Genomic DNA, 20,996 nt, shown 5'->3' on the forward strand with positions numbered 1-20,996 from the left:
TATTTTGGGCATGCACCATTTAACTTCAGGGGGGCTGGAAGATTTTGACAAAACAAATCCTCCCACTACATGAGCAAAAACCAAAAGCTACATTGTACATGTACATGTAGTGCAAAAAAATAGCTGGAAAAAATGCATGCCGTGAAAAATAACTTCAGTATTTGTATTTGTATATAGTACTACACACAGTAAATACTCATGTGAAACATTATTTTTGCATTTTTGTTAAACCATTTTTTTTCATTTTCAGCCAATTTGACCTCATATGAACTTGGACCTCGTATACGACCTTGAACACCATGAGGGTTCCCATAGTGCAGCTATGACTCAAGTTTGATATAAAATTGGATTGACTGAGTTTTAAATATTGGACAAGATGTAGTCGATTCCAATATTTTAAAACTCATAGTGAGACTCAATAAATACTGGGCGTAAAGCATCCAATTTTATCATTATTATGTGTTGGATCCAATATTTCCACACACTTGGATTAAACAAAACATATAAATAATGGTTGCAATAGGATTTGAACTGTTCATATGTGTACATCCATTTCAAAACGATGCACTTGTCGGCTGCTACATGTGTCTCATTTCAAATAATAGCTAGGAATAAATACCAGACTCATCTCAAGTGGAGGTCAATTCAAATCATCCCCAAGTCACATGGTTAAAAAGGAAGCCCCGCCAGATCATTTCTTCTGGGGTGAACCAAACCTGCCTGGTTATCAAATTAATCAGTGACAAGGTTATCTCTGAATTTGATAGATCCTAATTGATGTTTTAATGTTATTAATTTTAATGTTATTACATCAATTAGCATCAGAAGAACTGCTCTGGCAGGGCTTCCTCTTTAAGGAATGTTCTCTGTATTCTAAACCATGTGACTTGGGATGATTTGAAGTGACCTCCACTTGTGTTGAGTCTGACATGTAGCAGCCGACAAGTGCATCGTTTTGATATGGATGTACACACATGAGATCAAAAAGCCTTACATTAATTGTTGACACACTGACACACAGACGGGACAGACACACACACGACTCGTGATACCATAAGGTATTTTCCTTAGGACGACCTAAAAATTAGTAGCAAACGATAAGCTATGTTAAAAACATTTTGTCCCTAGGGGTCAAATTTCATACTACAGGGGTCAAATTTACAAATGGTCAGATTAAGTCAAAACCACGGCATGGTATACCTCTGGTAATAACGATTCAGAAAATTATAGTTTGATCTATCTGTGGCATACTGTTTCAGAGTTCAAAAAGGTCAGAATTAGGAGACGACTCACCAGCGGAACACTTTGGCATATAGTTTTTGACAAAATCTGAACAATTTTGAAATTTGGACCCTGTTATATAAAATTTGACACCTGTTCAACCCAAGGAAATTTTTTGAATATTTTAACAGAAAACGGAGATTGTCGTTTTGTACACATTTTTTTCTGATCTACAGACATTGATTAGAAGTTGATTTCTGTGGGTGCACAATTGAGTGACTCCCTCTTTTTCCAACTAAACTACATCTGGAACATCACCCTGTGGTTGCCTAATGTAATTTGCTACATTTATAAGCATGTGATGCATGTAATGCAGCGTGAGAGTCTAATGGAAGTTAATGTCCATGTATACGGGAGCGAGTTCCAGTTGTGCAGTCTTTGGGAAGAACTTCTGCTGGAAGCAATCTGTAATGATACGATGATACTTTTTGATGGTACTTTTGGGGGAGTGGATTAGGATTTCTGGTATTATCATTGGTGCTACGTACGTTGATGGAGTTGAGGTAATTCCCTTGAGGTATTTCGCAAGCTGAAGGCGTAAAACTTGATATCCATTCTCCGGTTAACCGTTTTCCATGTGATGACGGTCTGAAACCTCAGGGCTGTTTCATGGTTGGGTAATCACCTGTGTATACAGCAAAAAGGAACAAAAAACAATTTAGTTTCAAAGTATGAAAATCAAATTGCAGCACTCGTTTTATACAGTCTGAACAGTTGTGGCGGCATCAGATATTTTTGCCGGAGGGGCATTTCATTAAATTTCCACAAAATTGTGCCACAAGGGGGGGGGAACTGGAGAGGAGATCTCCGACTGGGGATTACTAGTACCCCCGGCATGCACTGCACCGCCACTGCTGAACACACAATCCCATCACATGAACAGGCAATAAGTGAATTTTGTATTTGAATGATTTCTTGCCCTGTTTTGTATACGGTACACATAAATTTTTAACTTCCCGACCAAAAACACGAGTTCCAAAGGAAATTCATCAGGTGGATTATTTGTGTTTAATTTGGACAACCATGTATTTACATGTACATGTAGAACTTTGTTGTTGTTGGGCTCTGTCAAGTCAACAAATTACAAAGGAAAAAACAATCATGTTGTTTACCCTTCCTACATGATGCACAGATGCAGTACATACTACATTACAGTTAACATGGTTAATACACCAGATTATTTTAGGATTTCACTACATTCATAACATTTCTAATTTGCATGTACCACTCGGGGTGTCATCTCATCTCAGCTCCTATTAAATTTTTTTTTTTTTTTAATTAAAACCAACCCACAACTATTTATTCGGAAAATATTCTTTGAAGAAGAAATAATTACAACGATCGACATGAAAATACAAAGCCAACAATTACATCACAAGCATGAAGTCTACGTGCAGCAATGCTACAGCTGATTTTATCATGACGAATGATGACATAATGCACGAATATCATTCTTTGCCTGGATCCGGTAAGTCATCTCATCTCGGAAACAATAAAGGATGTACTACAAAACATCAGAATTAAAAACCAAACCACCAAGTCAAGTATTTATTCGGAAAAAAGAAGGAAATAAAATTCATATTATGATCGACACGGCATGTGAAAATGCAATATCCACACGTCTGAATGCATGCAACCAAACAGCCAAAGAAACTCTCTCTGACCCGCGTGCATTCGGGCCGGGCTCAAACCAAGTAACAATCGAATATTTAGGTACACAAAGACTCATACTTACCAATATATCCCAAAACATTCAATCAAACTTGATATTTTCCACAATTTCATAGCAGATTCCATCATTCTGTTCTGATCACACTCGCTGTCCACTCACCACTCGTGAATCGTGACCTCGGGTTTGTTTACAACTTGGTAGCCCGATATCGATTGATCGCTGCTTTGTATACATTTGGCTGATCCCGTTTTTCAGCAAATTTGGCGAAATTAGGACAACTTTCATTGACTGTTTTGCCGTCTAAACCTGAATCGTTAGTGAAAAAAATGAGCATAGACACGAAGGGGAACCACTGTGAACCTGGGATCGTCTTGATTTCACTAACGATTCAGGTTTAATGCCTATAAAGTGAGTTCAAAGATGGGGAGTTTCAGACGGGAACACACGCAAGAGAATAGGGTGTAATTTGAAACGCTTGCGAACACGCAGGGAGTTTCGGAGCGAGTTCTGCTGTATGCAGGGATACTAGCGATATCTTCTCTTCCCTCTCTAACTGATCGAAGTCAATTTACTATTTCAATCATAACCATCCCTTTTGATCCTTCATTTTCTTCTCTGATTCACAATCTTTTTTTTACAGATCAGAGATTGGTGCATCAGAAAAATTGTGCGACATTGTAAGAAACTGGAAAGTCTTGTACTGGCGAACTGCTCACACATTGGTAACACTGCATTGAATGAGATTGCAACATACTTGCCTAATATGAGGTAGGTTTCAGGGTTATCCTCATTATGGGTGGGCATTACTACTGATGAGAGGCTACATGTGGTGGGGGAATTGCAGGAAAGTAGTCTTGTAGGTTGTTATAGTACACTGCACCAAGCCCATACACCTCAATACTCTTTACAGACAATTGCAGGTCACTGTATGTTCCAAGACACAACCATATTATACCATATTGCATCATTTAGGGAGACAGCTCTGTATAGGCATAGAATCCTAATCAGTGTGCATCTAGAAATAACATCGCAACCAGAATCAGCTTCAGAAATTAAGAGGGGAATTTCAAGCTAGCTTGATTACTTAGGCAATAGAAACAAATTAGTTTGATCTTTTGATCGACCATCAATGCTTGATCGATCCTTATTATTTACGAAATCAGTGAATTGACTATTGTTAATTGTGATAACATATGGATCATAATGTGTATTGATATTGACCAATATAAATTTAGCATTAATTCTCATTAATTAGTTGTTAGTTCATAAATAACAGGCATCGAAGCAGCATCGACGGTTGATCCGAAGATCAAACAAATTTGGTTCTGGTGCCTTGGAGAGAACAAACTTATGTGACTTGGGGTTCCAACTTGCAATTGGCACCACACTGACACTGGAGTGGATAACACCAGATTGATTGAGCTGATACACTTGGTTTATAAGAATGAAGGTGTGTCTTCTAGATTCGGGAAGCTCTCTGACCCCATTTTTATTCTTGTTTTGAAACAATGGTTTTCACACGGCAAACTTGAGAGATCCCATCCTCACCATATGGCCTGGTGGCGATGCATTATTGGCCAGTACTCACACCATTCTTAATACATTATTTTTAATTCTGTTCATAGACATATAGACTTGGCTGGATGCAAGAGAGTGACCAATGAAGGTGTCAAGGCTTTGGCCACTAACTGTCATCAGTTGACCACACTGGACATAAGCTCAACTGGTATTGACCATAGAAGGTAATATTTTAGAGAATAAAAAATAGGATTTTATCTTTTGCCTATCCAATATCTTGTCATAATGGATGGGCTGGCCAATATTTGATCGGTAAAAACAAAATCCTATCTTTTATTCTCATATTCAGTTTTATAAGTAAACTGCTTTTCTCCAGAAAAAATAAAGTTGCTTATGTGAGGACATCCCCTTTGTTTTAAATGAACGCAACCGTCACAAACATCTAAGTCGCTGAAGCGAGTTCTTATTAATTTGCACAGCGCATTATCACACAATCAATGAGGCTCTACAAGTTTACCGCTGTTGCATGCGCGCTGTCTTATATCACTATTTACTATCCTGTGATATTACATAAATGTTATACCATACTTAAGATGAAGCAAAGTATAGGTGAGTCAGTTTCTCACCTCCAACAAAAATATGTATTGACGTCTCAGCAATAGGACTTCCAGGCCATATACTGAACAGAAAATGAAAATGTTGTTATGCAGTTGGAAGATACTTTTGGAAAAAAAAAAACAAAAATCTAAATTGATCATAGCATTTTATATATATTTTTTCATTTATTTTCAAACAAATATTTTTGACCATAAAAAGAAGTTTGAGAACCCATGGTCACCAAACATTGAAAAGGGTGATAGAATATTGAGGTGTACAGGTAACTGTATCATATTTGCTTTAAAAAATTGTTAATAGCATTAAACTCAATTTCTTATAATTTTTGAGCTGATTGGATGTACGTAACTTACTTTGGCTTACTTTTCTAAAATGTGGAAGATACAATTACATTTCTTGAATAATTTGTTTTTTTAAACTATATTCTTTATTCTTTTATGTCTTTGTTACTTTGAAAGCTATAGTAAAAATTAAGCCCAAACAATTTTGCCAAAAGGTTGACATTTTTGATGAGATATATATGTTGTGGTTTCTTTCAGTGTAACAGCCCTGGCAAGTTATTGCAGTAAATCACTTCAAGGAATCAAGTTAAACTGCTGCAAGGAGATTACTGAAGCCAGTATTGTTAAACTCCTCAAACATTGCAAACAGTAAGTACATCAAAGAAACAGGTTCAAGTTATAGTTAAGAAATAAAGGGTAATGCATGATCCTTTACACGAAAATAATGTGTCCGAGGCAGAAAAAAGCGTAAATAATGGGTGAGGCGCAGCCGAACCCATTATTTAAACGCTTTTACTGCCGAGACACATTATTTGCGTGTAAAGGATAATGCTGCACCCTTTATTTCTATTCTATTACCACAAAATAGTGTGATTTAAAAGCTTTTAAAGAGAAAATATAAAACATTTTGCCCAAATATTTCAAGTTGTTTACCTCAAGGTGGAGCGCATACGCGTAGCCAAAGCGTATGCACATTCCAATAACACAACCTAACATTCCATTCTCCCCTATAAGCAGGTATGCACATACAATAACACACCCCTGACATTCCATTCTCCCCTACATAAGCAGGTGTGCTGTGCGCTCTGTTGTGCGCTGTGATGATAAAAGAACATAAAGTTTGTTGCCCTTGACACTTTATCGCTAATTAATGGTCTGTTACGTGACGCGTTTCAACAAATCACAGTGCGCGATTTTGAATAATGGGTCGTGGGGGTAATAGAATAAATGATAATGATTCATGTGAAAGTATCTTATGAATGCAATCTATGTTGGTTATTTACAGATGTTTTCTGGATTTCCAATCCAGAAGACTTTTATGCACATCAATATTTTCACAAAATTCATGCCTTGCAAATGTTATCATTTGTGACCGTTCACGGCTAATGAGCCGTAAATTCCGTCCCCCGCTCAATTTTGTTTTATTTCGTGTTTAAAAAATAAACATCATAAACTTAAAAATGGTATATCATTTGGTTATGGTTTGTTAAACTTTCCTCCTTCAACAAAATTATAGCTTTTTTCGTTTCTACATGTGTCTGTTTTTCCACATTGCTGGCAATAAATATTAAACAGTCATAATTGGCGGTCATTTCAAATCATCCCCAAGTCAACGAGGTTTAAGAAAGTTCTCTCATTGTTAATTGTTGGTTATGCATACCTACACAAAATACAATGCCTGGTAACCCACCACTTGAACAGGATTTAGCAAAAGCAAACAAAGACCAGAGCTATTAAAAGTTCTATAGCCATCTAAGGTAGAAGCTTATTATCCACTTCAACAATAGGATAATTGATTAGTTTTTCACTATCAAAATGAGATAGATGTCGGGCCAGCTTAAGTTACCGATGAATATGACCTTCGTACACACTTTACACCGTAACTCAGAATACAATTTAGGGAATTTACGGCTCATTTGTGCTGCCGGGTCACATTTGACAAAATTTCATATTCATGTGTTGTTAAATTTGTGACATGATGGTAATAACCTCTATTCACAAAATATGCAAATTAAAACCCTCCTGGAAATATACAGTTGGAATAGTGTGCAGCAGATAGAAATAGTAAGGAAATAATGTCTTAAAACATATCAAGCATCAATTCTGAGAATCATTTGTAAACATCTGTTAATGTCAAAAGCTGAATCTGAAGGTTTTTAAATTTGTGTAAAACAGACACCCCCTACACACACCCCCACCATGGTTGTCACTAGACTGAATTTAGTGCCGGCTAAATTTCCATGATATTTGTCTAAAATACTCTCATGCGTCACTTTCCAGCTGTTTTTTAGGGTAAAAAGTACAATTTTTCTACTTTAGTGCCGCTTGGCAAGTCCTCATATTCCCTTGAGTGCCGGTTGGTCTGCCTGAGTGCTGGTTACTACCGACCGGCACCGACCAGTGTAGTGACAACCCTGACCCCCACACACCACCCAAGCATTGTCGCACACATGTTCAGTTATCAAAGAGGATAAACTGAGAGAGCCCACTGCAGACTCTGTAAAGCCAAGTGTGTATCACTATGGTAAATCTACTACTAGATTTTTATGCTCGGGACCAACATAGTGTACTCCTACATTTTGCAGCAAATGCCCAAATTCAAGCAATAATTATTGTTATAAAGCACAAAACATTGCAAAGTTTTGTGCATGTACAACTTAGTGTGCATAAAGCAGCATGATTCATATCACAAACATGAACATATTTAAAATTGGAAGTTTGGTGGGCACATGGAGGAAATTTCCTTTCCATTTGTGATACACAAACCCGGGGGGTACTCAAGTTTGGTTTTGGTAGGGACGTGCCGCTGAGATTTTGGAAGTGGACCCATAAATATACCAATTTTTCAAGAAATGTGGACCTATTGATATACCAAAAGTCAAAATTTTCGGCCGAGTTTAACCAAAATTGTCTTAGTTTTTACAAATTTTGGGAAAATTTTGAAAAATTTTGGCTAGATTAAGAAAAAATTGGGCTTTTTTCAAAAAATTGAGAAAATTTTGAAAAAAGGACCCATTCATATACCAAAATAGGCTTTGAAAAAGGGGTCATTGATATACCATGTACCAGAAGGCGAAAATGCTACCCATGTTTATGCACGTCCCCGTATGGTCATTTGTACTGAGTACCCCGGTACACAAACATGGTGTAGTTCGCACTCTCCTATTCTAACGTCTTTGATACTTGCCAAATCTAACATCAAAAGCATACCTGCCAACTACTCCGATTTTCGCGGAGTTACTCTGATTTCCCGAGTTTTAAACCCCCGAAAATCGGAGTACTTTTTTTTTAAATTTAAATTTTATTTCTTTTCCAAAGTTTTCGGCGACTTTGGAAAACCACTGGACCTATTCTGAAGTGCTAGGATCATTCACAGTTCATTTGAAAAAAATTGGAAAATAATTACAGTTTGTTATCCTTAATATGCAAACCACTAACTAATGTTTACCTCTTCATCTAGCACCTATTATAAATGCATGGAAAACCAATGCATGTATAATAATGTGATAGATGAAGAGGTAAACATTAGTTAGTGGTTTCCCAGTGGCGTAACTTTGGGCCAGGGTGCCCGGGGGCGAAAGTAGATCGGGTGCCCCTGACCAAGGATGTGCATACTCCGACCTGTAGGAGAGTGGCGTAGCTAGGGGTTGTGGCGCCCAAGGCTAAGGATACATAATGGCGCCCCAATTCTTGAAAATGTGCACAAATATGGCCAATCACGCATTATTTTGGTCATAATGAAGTTGAATATCGGTCTTAAATTGATCTTTTAAATGATTTTGTTGTGAAATGCGCGCGAGGCGCGTAAAAATTTCGACTTTCATCGCTGGAGGGGCGAGAATTGGGTAATTGGGTAGGGCGCCCAGGGCACGTGCCCCTCTTTGCCCCCGGTCGCTATGCCACTGCTGTAGGACCTATTTGCTTAGTTACCAGACTATGCTCAGCTCAGACTATGATCACTATCTCACATGGCGCAAGAAAGAAGAATCGCGAAAGTCCAGTGACCGTATACCGCGCCGCCCGATTTTTTTTTTGGGTGGGGCAGTTAGTGGACTTTCGCAGTTAATCTTTCTTGAGCGATCAGAGTCTTGAGTATATAGTTGGCAACTAAGAAAAAACAGGTCCTACTCGTCGGACTATGTGTGCATGATGTAGAGTTAATCAATTTTGGTATTGAAAGCTAACGACCTACCGAATAACTTACAAATAGTGTCTCAGATCAAATTTATTTTATGTTTCAATGAACTTCATGTTAATAAAAAAAATGTTTTCATCTTCTCGAATGTCTTTACTTTTGAAAGAATACACAATACCAGTGGTGCGAGCGCGCATAAATGTGCTTACAAACTTGGTATAATCAAGTTTAGTTTTGGTCTTTCAAACGACAATTTATATGCAATGCGCGCGAAGCGCGCAAAAATTTTTGTGTTGAAGGGGGCACCCAAATGAAGAGTATAATTCTATGCATGGTGGGTAAAGGTTTCCACTTCTTTCCTAAGTATTATCGTGTCGAAAGGATATCCAGGTCTGATGGGTGCCCCCTTAGCCCGGGTGCCCGGGGGCGCGGCCCCCCAGAGCCCATAGGAGTTACGCCACTGTGGTTTCCATATTAAGGATAACAAACTGTAATTTTTTTGTAATTTTTTCCAATATTTTTCAAAAATAATTAACTGTGAATGATCCTAGCACTTCAGAATACGTCTAGTGGTTCTCCAAAGTCAACAAAAACTTGACATGTTTTTTGTTAAATGAATTTTTTTTTCTGAATTTTTAACTTTGTATTGTGTATCATATCAATGTCCTACCAGTCACGTAGGCCTTGTTATAAAGCCAAAAAATGGCTTCAACGAATGATCATTATGTACAAAAGTATAGGAAATTGCATTTTTAAAAGCACATTTTCTGTGTGAAGGAAGCATATTTTTCAAACTTAGAAAAACAGGTCCCAGAATGTTTTTTCACATTTTTTTCAAAGGTTGTAGTCATCAAACATGTGTTGAAATTGTTGCTAGATATGGAGTATAAATCCCTCCTCAAAGTGTATATAAAAGCCTGGGGCTTCATTTTGTTTTTCTATAAAATGTGTCTTCTGTGAAGGGGCTTATAAGGGTTTTTACAGTGTAGAAACCCTCTAGTCTTTGTGTGGCTTTGCACCCTCCACCCCCTCCGGGTCCCTTAAGCGGGCCCCTGTACCCCCGCCATCAGAGATTTATACTACGGGCCCTTCGCCCCCTCGTTCACCATGTACTCTGTTTTCTAGGTTTTCAATGTTGGCAGGTATGCAAAAGGAATTCATGACCCACTGCAATTTTGTTCAAAATTGCACAAAATGGTTTAATTGGTATGTAAAAAAATTCAAAAGTCCATAAGCTTACACAGTTTCCTATGATATGCCACTTCATGGTTTCACCCACCCAATAACACCATCAACGAGAAAGTCAAGACCTCACATCACTCAGATATACCACTTTTGCTAAGTCATGAATTATGGTTAAAAGGAATATTCTTTTTCATTTTCAGACTAGAAACACTTCATCTGTATGGTGTAAAGAGACTACATACACTGAGTGTCCTGAAGCTCCAGTATCCATGTTTGATGTATGATGAAAAATCAAGAGCACCGCCCAGATTCCGACAAAGTGAAAGCTAGTGACCTGACCTTAAAGTGGTAGCGAATGTATCCTTGTGTGTATGTAGTGTAATATTAAGGAAGCCAGGAAGATCCACCCACCGCCTTAGATGAACACTCATTTGCATACCATAACATGCAACAGTGATCAAAGTCTATTTTTGACAATTTGGAAACAAGTATATAATTATGTGCTAACAAAATCTCTGATTGTCTCTTTAATAGTTTAGGATTAAAAAAAAGTCAGTCACATGCATTCTCATGTGACTCATATGAGTAGGATTTTAACTAAATCGCAAAAGAAATGGAATCAAGAAAGGTAAAAAAAGATAGAAGACCACCCAACAAATCAAGTGAAATGTTTTACTCTCAGCTCTTATAAGGTCTGTTGAAAACCTGTGATTGTGTCACTATATAGAGGCTGTCAGTGCGACGTCACAGTGGCCATCTTGTGGGTACTAGTAAACTCTGTTCAAAGTTTCAGGGCATGAACAACAGGTGAATTAGGTATAGAGCAATACTAGCAGTCAGTCAATCTATAGAGGTCAATCATATCAAGCAAGTGAATGAGGAGCTTGTGCATATGAATCATGTATATTGTCATGAGTCACGCTTGAAAAACGCTGACAGCCTCTGTTGTTGCCATACAAGTGTATGTGCTATGTGTCGTGTCAAATGCTTGTGCGTAATTTGAAGAAGTTTTAACTATAGCAACCCGCAGCAGTTAAAGTAACAACATTGCATAGCGTGATTGGTTTAATTTTTTGAGTTGTGCATATGTAGTTTACAACGTCATACGCTTGTGGACGCACTTGTAGCTTTCAAACTGCACATGGCGTGTCTAAGAATTATATATAAACATCTCAAAAAAAGTAACTGACCCCCTTAAATAATGACCATTATTCAAAAACAGGTGATTTTATTACAAATCTGTAAAATGTGTTGGAAGCAGAATTTATTTCTGCACATTTTGACACATCATTTGTAGCAATTGACTAAATATTGACGTCACAGCATACATTTAAATCAATGTAGCCCAAGATTTGAAAGTTGCAGTAAATTCTATTGATTTTGCATTCAGTGTAATGGAAGGAAATCTGTGTAATGGTATCTGAGTGATTTTGTATTGTAAAAGTTTGTATGTAAGTGCAACTTTCAAATCTGGACCTCACTACATTAAATTGACAGGTGTTTTATTGTTTTCTGGGCTATCGTATCAAATGAGGTGTCAAAATGCGCAGAAATAAATTCTGCTTCCAACGCATTTTACAGATTTGCAATACATTAGCCCCTTTTTGAATAATGGCCATTATTTAAGGGGGGTTATATAGTTACTTTTTTTGAGATGTTTAGCAATAATATGTTATTTCTTCATTGCAATATTATAAGGTATGCAAGTAAATGTTGATTGGGCTATTCAAGTTGAAATCCATACTCCCCCTGTGGAAGATTTTGGAAATATCTTCCACAGGGGGAGTGTTTTTCAAATGTAATTGGTCAGGGTTAATCATTTTGAAACCCATATTGACCCTGTATTATAGCTTTATATCTTCCACAACGGGAGTGAGTATTTCAAATGGAAGTTACCCAATTGTATATTATATTCAAAACTCATACTCCCTCTGTGGAAGACTTCAGCTATAAAAAAAAGTTGTATTACCCTTTTCCAACCAACCTAAATTTAGAAAATTTACAAAAATGGTTTTAATGTAGAAAAGAATACCGACCCAAATTTCTAATTTCATCAATTTTTTTTCTGTCCATTGTGGAAAAACTATATTGATGCTAAAATTCACACTTTTAATCAGTTTGTCATGTCAGTACATGAATTGTGTAAGTAACATTTTTACAAAATAGAGTTATGAAAGATTATAAAAATATAGGTAAATGTGCACTTAATCAATTTTAGTCTTAGAAGAAATTTATTAAAATTTGATTATATAATTGAAACATTCAGAAACAATGAACAAATTGAAACGCATAAAAATGCTTCTGCAAAATCATGTTATTGCACCGACACGACATGGTATTCATGTATTTTACATATAATGTTCCTCTCTAATGTAGTTACAGCAAAAAAGCAAGAATTATAAAAAAGAGGTAAATTTAGTGACCTGCCATCCTTTCTGATTTTGAAGCCAATGGGCAATGCAAATTATTTTAGGCCTTATGGAGAGAATTAAGTTTGAGAATTATTTATATTAGAGTAATAATCAGATTAGAATTGTATTTGTAAGACTTATTTTGATAATTATGACATTTCTGTGAACTCAGAGTCAATATTGCAGGTGGCATAAGTCCTTTAATTATGATGTAAGGACTATACATGCAGCCTATTTTAGTTACAATTTATAGGGTTCAATTCAATAGTTATGACATTCCAAGAACATTGCCTTTCATAAATGTTATATTTAATCAGTACAATAATATTACTTTATTTATATAAAATGTGCCTTGAAGTAACAGGACTTGGGTTTGAAATTATAGCGGTCTAGAAATTGCTCTTTTGATGATGTTTGATTAATATATTGCAAATTGTACATTTATATACTTTAAGAATAGCTATAATTTACACTTCTGAGAGCTATTCGCCCATTGCATGATTCTGCCATATGCAAAGAGAGCCTCGAACTGGCAATAGACATGAATGTATGAATTACATAACTTCACATAATATTATATGACTGGTTCAATTCCCATGCATGTCTATTTCCAGATCAAGGCTCTCCTTGCATATAACGGAACCATGCAATGGGCGAATATGGGCATGCTAATATATTCAATGTGCTTTAAACTAAAGTCCTGATATAATGATGTAGTCTTTCAAGTCTTATTTAAGTCTTTCTATTGCAGGTATAATTATGTTGTAATTTATTGATGCCAATTATATTTATATATGAATGATATCAAAATCTAGTTGCAGGAAAATGAGAAATTAGTCTTTTACTTTTAAAATGATTACAAAGATGGGAGTTGAAATTGAAGTTGTTTGGCAGCTGTCAAAGTTGATCATGTTGGAGAGCGAGTTGGCGCAGTGGTTTTCCCTCGCCTTCCACCACTGAGGTCTTGGGTTTAAGCCCTGGCACGGCCCAAGGACTCATCTGCATTTGGTTTTTTCCTAATTCCATGTTCGCTCTCGAATGTATTTATTTATATAATGCATACCCCTAAAGACGTGGTACAGAACACTTGTGTCAGCTTATGATTTACCATACTGGCCAGGTGAACTCCCTTGTCTCATTATCCTACCACTTATTTTGGGAATATCATGAAATTTTCAGAAATCTGCATTCCACTTGTACTCCCGAAACAAAAATGTGGGCCAAATCCTTGCAAATTTGATGGCAACAATGTACAAATACATGATGAAGGTTACATGCATGTTATGTTGGTATCTCTATATATCTACCTCCAGTCAGCAGCACTAGCTTTGAAGTTCAGCGTGTTATGCGTTAGCTTTGCGTTACTTAGTGCGTGTACATACCTTTAACTTCAGCGCGCCATCAAAGTGCCGCATATATACACCCAAGAAATAACACTAAGCCAACACAGCACATGCTGAACTTCAGTGCCGCTGACTGAAGGTAGCTGTATATAGACTATAGGTTTTTTTCTGTTTTGTTGAAAGAGGTTTTGAACAAACATTTTGGAACAAAATATTGCAATTGTATCTCCATCAGGTGACGAACATAGATTTTGCATTTTAGGAGTTTTTTTAACTGTATGTAATTAAGAACAACTGTTTATTGGCCAAAATTTCAGATATTTTTTAAATTTTTCAAGCTTTTAGTAATTTTGTGTATGCTTACGTGAAGGATAGACCATGACTGTATAATTAACACAAGACCATAAGTCCACTTGGCCCCTCAAGATGTATACACTAAAGTTATGTATAGTTTCTTAGGGTTTTATAATGTTTAATACCTGTTCCAGGGTGAAAACATGAAAGGTTGTGAAAGATTTCTTTTCAAAAACCATACGAAACTATACGCAACTTAAGTGTATACATGTTGAGGGGCCAAGTGGACTTCTTGCGATCAGGTCTTTATATGCACCGTACTACGATAACTGCCGTAGTCATTTTTTGTAATTTTGAGAACAAAGTACAAAATGTTGTTCAAGCATTTCAAGTTGAGAGTAAGGCCATGTTGTTTTTTGCACTTGCAGATGTCATAAAATATACTTGTATACAATTACAAAGTGGTAATTTTCGTGTACAGTTATTTTCGCTAATTGGAATGAGAGAGACATTTTTGCAATTGTTATTTTTGCGATTGCCTAGTCTTGCCCTATACTTGCAATACATTATATATATTCACGAGGTGTTAATTTTGCGGATGGCACTCCATTTGTGAAATCCGCGAAAATAAAATTACCACTTATACAGTATGGACAACTCACCGTCTATGCGTCTGTATGTCCTGTGGGATAAAATTAGCATGTGCGATTAGAATCTGCCACTGCAAAATCCAAAATGACGTTACTCTCAACTTCAGACAAGACAGACTATATATAATCCTAAATTAAAGGGTGCGGATCGGCACAGGCAAGGTTATTCTATGGTTGTGTCAAACATGTACCTGTATCATGAGTGGTATACAAACATTTGCATAATATGCTATTGTTTCTTCTAATTTCTTTATGTAATAGAATTACCCATATTGGGATGTTCATTGTAAACTTAGATGCAATGATAATTCAATGCCGTCCAAATAGCAATAATAAATCTTTCCACAAAATATATCATGTTTTTGTCAAAATCACTGGTTTTTGTGCTGTTAGATTGGATGGTGTGTGTCTGTGGTGGGTATATAAGTGAGATTGGTGTTCATTGTCTTCTGTTAAGCATTGCTGAATTTTCTATTGTTTCATCTTATTTATTTATGTGATAGAGTTACTCATTGGGAAGTTCATTGTAAACTTAGATGCAATATATCATTGTGTGTGCTACATTCAATGCCGTCCAAATAGCAATAGCAATAAATCTTTCTCTGAAATGTATCACATTATTGTCAAAATCAGTTTTATATGCTGTTAGATTGCGTAGTGTGTGTTTGTAGCTATAGTCTACTAATCTTCTGTTAGGATTAGTGTGTAATAAGTTGAAAATCAAATTGCAATCTTAAAGAATGTAAATTTCATGACATAAGATTTTAAAATTGGTTAATATCTGTTGTTTAAGCCCGGGTTCCTCCTTAATGTACGGCATGTAGATGTAGTGTATCAGATTTGAGAATATGCTGATACGCCAAGAAAATATCTCATGAGCTTGGATGGGTGTGAATGAACCCCCCTTATATTTTGATAAGGTGGATGGTCCATACAATCAACTACCATGTTGATGCCTGTATGTGGGTTTCTGACCAGATTACCCTCATATTTGGCCATTTTAGCCTAAAAAGTGCCATTTTTGTTTTGCTCTTTGTTCCACCTTTGCGCCATATTTCACCATTTTAGCTTCAATATGTCCAATTTTTCAATCGCTTCACACGCATTTGTACCATAGACTTATTCTGACGCCAAAAGATTTTCAATTCACTATAAGAATTTTTTCCTACCCCATTCCCCCAATGTCAAAAAGAAATCTATATATGCCACTGAAATATCTTTACAAAATTAGAAAGTTTATTTCAACTATTTTTTCCTTATGATTCCCAGTCTTAAGGAAAATTGACACTTCTATAAAAGTTGCAAAAGGTGAAAATCTGCTGCTTTAACAACCTTCTTATTGTCATGTTTTAGAAAGCCACATTTAAGGTCCTTCGGACTTTCACTTTGCAGAAGGCAAATATGATTTCCAAACTGGTGTTGTAAAGGTCCGACAACAGAACAGTAAAGTGTACATACAATGTATCTGTAAACTTTGTTCCATTTATTTGAATATTTCCTCTTGTTTAGGCCTGTCGCTCATTCAAATGCTTGCAACTTTTTGTAGAAGCATAAATTATTGTTTAGTTGTGAAATTAAGGACTGTTTTAGACCATGCACCACTGAAAACAGAGCACTGGAAGCCCTCTGATTTTGATCAGCTCTAAAAGACCATAAGTTGCTCATTCCTCACATTTTTGGTTTTTACCAAACGATTTTTAACCATAAAGCCACAAAAGACCCTTGATTTTGACCGTTTGCAGCTCCAAAAGACCCCTTTACCGGTATACTGTCGGCTCTCAAAGCCGGACTCACCAATTCCGAATTCCGGGGGAGAATACCCACCAAATAATAGATGATGTGACGTGCCTCCCCTCCGGCCGTATACATATAAACAATACTTATCAGATAAAGACCCTCTGAAACCATTTGTTTTAAAACCCCATACTATACATGGGTTATTGACAGGCAGAAAGTCATGCAAGATTAAAAACTTATTACTATGTATAAAATATTCATTTAATACAATGTTGATTATCAAAATTACCAAAATTCTAAATCACATCGTATGGTACACATAATTCATACAGAAATTCTATATATTTATATACAAACTATACTAGTACTGCAAGTTAGGCCAAGTAAAAATATGTTTCTCGTCCGGGTTTTTAAAAATTAGGAGGATGAGGGGCTTTTTATTTTCTATTTTTTATTGGAAAACGACGCTAAACACCTGTATATTTGGCACCATATTTTTGGTATTCGACATACAGATTGATATCTGAGAAAAAGGAGGAGGCCCTTTTTATTTTATTGTTTTGAGAGGTAGGCCCCTCTAGTGATCACAAAACTCTTCTTTAAAAATGATGTATTATGCATTTACAAATCCAAATCAACTTCTGAAACATCTTTTTCAACAAGTTATAACTGAAAGTTTACAAAATAAAAAGAAATTTGAAAAATCTTCAAAAAAGGAGGAGGGCACGGACGAGAAACATGTTGTTTTTTTACTCGGCCTTATAAAGAAAAGTCCAAACCAAGTTAATATAACTAAATTGACCCAAACCTGAGTGTGTATGATTATAAATGACATGTTTGGTTCCTGCAAGTGTTCAAAACCCACATTGCAAAGTTCTTACTTTTTACTCTTTTGAGCCAGGATTTAAAGTAAAATATGCTTCAATTCCCATTTATGAAAGCGTTTGTTTTCATTTTCAATATCTGTTAAACTCTATTAGAATAAATTGAATATTGACATTTGACAGAAATCGTACATTATGGTTTTAACAGAGCAGGTTCTGCATCGTTTAGTATCACGAGGTCTGTAGCCCGTGATTATTTGATAAAATCTTACAAATTCAGCAGTATTTAACAAAAAAAGTTATACAATATCTACTACAGCTGTACAATAATAACTACGACGCGATGATGAAGAACTAACAAAACAAAGAACCAGTTTGGAAAACCAATGTATATTACATGTTTTAAATTTCACTATAGCTGATTTAGACTGCTCAGTGCCAGAGGTGGGTAAGTGCAATAGCTGCCCTGTAAACATTTGACAATTTACACACATTATATTGTACTCATCTACACATGGCAGCTATTGCACTTACCCATTTCTGGCACTGAGCAGTCGACGCATACTTGTCAATAAAAGCCTACCCACACTGTTAAAAATCAATCTGTTCAAAACGGTACTGCTGGTAGAAATTTGTCGGCATTTTCTTTATTTTTTTTATTTTTTTTTTACAGAATTTTTTGTTTTTACAGATGATGTCTGTCTTTTAATATTTTTATGCTTAAAAACTTTAAGGCAAACGAGTGTGTTTACACGTATATAATATCCGTTTCAGATTTGTCTATTATGTTACTTTACTGTTGTTATGTTTAAATATTGGTAGAACCCATTTTTGGACTTGAGGCAAAAAACGGCAGGTTGCAGTTACATAATTTTAAAAACTCGCAAACTCTTTAAAACATAACCGGAATTTGTAGCTATTTTCAAAACTTGTGTCCAGAATACCAGACTTATGATAGTTTTAACCAAATAAACTATTAGTTTCAAAACAAAATATGCCTGACAGTGCAATATTTAGCTATAATACCGGGCTCATGATTATTTAATAGCAAACCTCATTTGCATAATATTTACATTTGCATATTTTAATAAAAAGTCTCTAAAATGTAATTTATAAAAGTCTGGCAAGTAAGACAGATCCTGACATAAGTACTAAACTAAAGGTGACAGAACCAGCACTGTTGCAGAGGTTCCTTTTCTTGCAGCAATATTCGCATGTTTCGACGCCTCCATTTGATGTTGAGCACCCCTTTTTTCTTTTCTCTCTTGTAATGTCGCATCTCCTGCTGTACCGTTTATAAGGCAAGTTTGGGTCGTTAATTATTTGTTTCTGAATGAAAAAATAAATAAATAACAATTATTTACATGTAGAAGTACACAAAATGAACGCTTATGGAACATAGCCACCACCGGTTCTGGAGCCACTGATGATGATGATGATACCCGGGTGATGATGATGATGATGATGATATGTAAAAGTAAGACGATGATTATGCTGGTATTGCAAACTGAACTTGTGAACCCCATGATGATGGTGATGGGCCGGTGATGATCATGATAATGATAAGAATCATTAAGGAGGATGGCGACGATGATGATAACGATGGCGACAGATAATCATGGTAATGATGATGACGAAAATTATGACAATATATATAATAACGATGACTTAATGATGATAGTGGTGATGATGCGACCACGATGATGATAGCGACAGATGAATGGGGGTGGTGATGATGATGATGATGATGACGATAACAAGACGACAACAATCTTTGAACAAGTTCATTTGGATTGTTAGATTTCACTGTTAACATAGTTCGTTTTATGCAAATCCAAGAAAAATGAAGATGTTAAACTCACATTTTTAGTGACGTTTCACCACTACACTAGTGGTTTCTTCAGACTGGCAACCCATCACATCTGACTGCTTCCTTTTATAGGCAACAGGAACCTCTATAGAGGGCGTGATGAGTTGGTCAAAGATGTTGTTGAGTGAGTAGGCCCCCTCGTCCTTGTTTAGAGTGTCTTTTCCTTTTCGGCGTATCCAGATGGCTTCTTTCAGCCACCTAGTGGTCTTGTCAGCTTCTCTGTCGATGACTTTTGAGTCCTCCCAATTGATGGAATGATTGGTAGAGACAACGTGATCAGTGATAGCTGACTTGTGAATGTCTGTGATAGATGACGTGCGGCTGGCTCTTGTGTAGGGCTTCGTTTCAAATTTCTCCACCTCTTTTTGGTGTTCTTTGAGGCGAACGCCGAATGGGCGACCGGTTTCTCCGATGTAGGTACCAGCACAATCTCCGCAGGGAATTTCATATATCGCCTCTGCTTTTTGTTGAGGGAGTAATTTGTCCTTAGGGTGAACAAGCATACTGCGGATGGTGCGGTGAGGTTTCATAGCGGTAGAAAAGCCATGCTTTTTGAAAACTCTTGATATTCGCTCGGTGAGCCCCTCTACATAGGGAACTACAACCATACCTTTAGACTTTTCACTGTCATCTTTATTCTTTGAGGTAGTCTTTGTTTTTGGAGTGGCTCTATTTTGTTTGACTTTTTGATCGACCAATCTGGGTAACCACAGCCAGATAACGCTTCGCGTATATTGGTCTCCTCTTTCTGTCTGTCCGCTTCCTCGGTGACTAGCGATTCACTCCGGTCTAGTAAAGTTCTGACAACTCCTAACTTTTGATGGAGAGGGTGGTGGGAGGAGAACTGAAGGTACTGATCGGTGTGGGTTTTCTTCCTGTATATGCTAAGTTTCAATGACCCGTCTGATTTTCTTGTGATCAGGGTATCAAGGAATGGAATAGAACCGTCCTGCTCTTGTTCATAGGTAAATTTAATGCTGCCGGTGGGATCGATTGAATTTAAGTGATCAGTTAGATTGTCAACTTGTCCTCTGCGTATAATTTCTAACACGTCATCAACGTATCTCTTCCAGAGACGTGGGCGACAGCTATCCGGGGCTGTGGAAATAGCTTTCTGCTCAAGCCACTCCATAAAGATATTACAAGCAAGGGGGCTGAGGGGGCTACCCATGGCCATGCCGAAACATTGGCGGTAAATCTGACCGGAGTAGCTGAAGTACGCAACAGTAGCTAGGCAAAATTTAGTAAGTTCTATAATGTCATCAGTAGAGAGGAGTGTTCTGTTTTTGAGATCTTTGTCCTCGTTAAGTCTTTCTTTGAGTATATGAAGAGTGAGATCAATGGGTGTACTGGTAAAAAGCGCCACCACATCGTGCGAGTTAAGAATCTCATCAAGAACACCAAAAAGAGGTGGAGAAATTTGAAACGAAGCCCTACACAAGAGCCAGCCGCACGTCAT

General features: G+C 36.7%; 2 protein-coding genes across 2 annotated transcripts in view; one reads left to right on the forward strand and one right to left on the reverse strand.

Moving 5' to 3' along the window:
- LOC140138893 (uncharacterized) overlaps positions 1–12,352 on the forward strand; it is a 28,584-nt gene extending 16,232 nt beyond the window's left edge. Inside the window, 4 exon segments of the mRNA XM_072160676.1 lie at positions 3,594–3,721; positions 4,579–4,695; positions 5,626–5,736; positions 10,609–12,352. Coding sequence (XP_072016777.1) covers positions 3,594–3,721; positions 4,579–4,695; positions 5,626–5,736; positions 10,609–10,738 — 486 coding nt within the window. The 3' untranslated portion in view covers positions 10,739–12,352.
- A 7,783-nt stretch (positions 12,353–20,135) lies between these two features.
- On the reverse strand, positions 20,136–20,996 carry LOC140139279 (uncharacterized). The gene has a single exon (XM_072161060.1). The coding sequence runs from the start codon at positions 20,994–20,996 to the stop codon at positions 20,136–20,138; it is 861 nt and encodes a 286-aa protein (XP_072017161.1).

Source organism: Amphiura filiformis, chromosome 18, assembly GCF_039555335.1.
Source record: "Amphiura filiformis chromosome 18, Afil_fr2py, whole genome shotgun sequence".
Classification (NCBI taxonomy): domain Eukaryota; kingdom Metazoa; phylum Echinodermata; class Ophiuroidea; order Amphilepidida; family Amphiuridae; genus Amphiura; species Amphiura filiformis.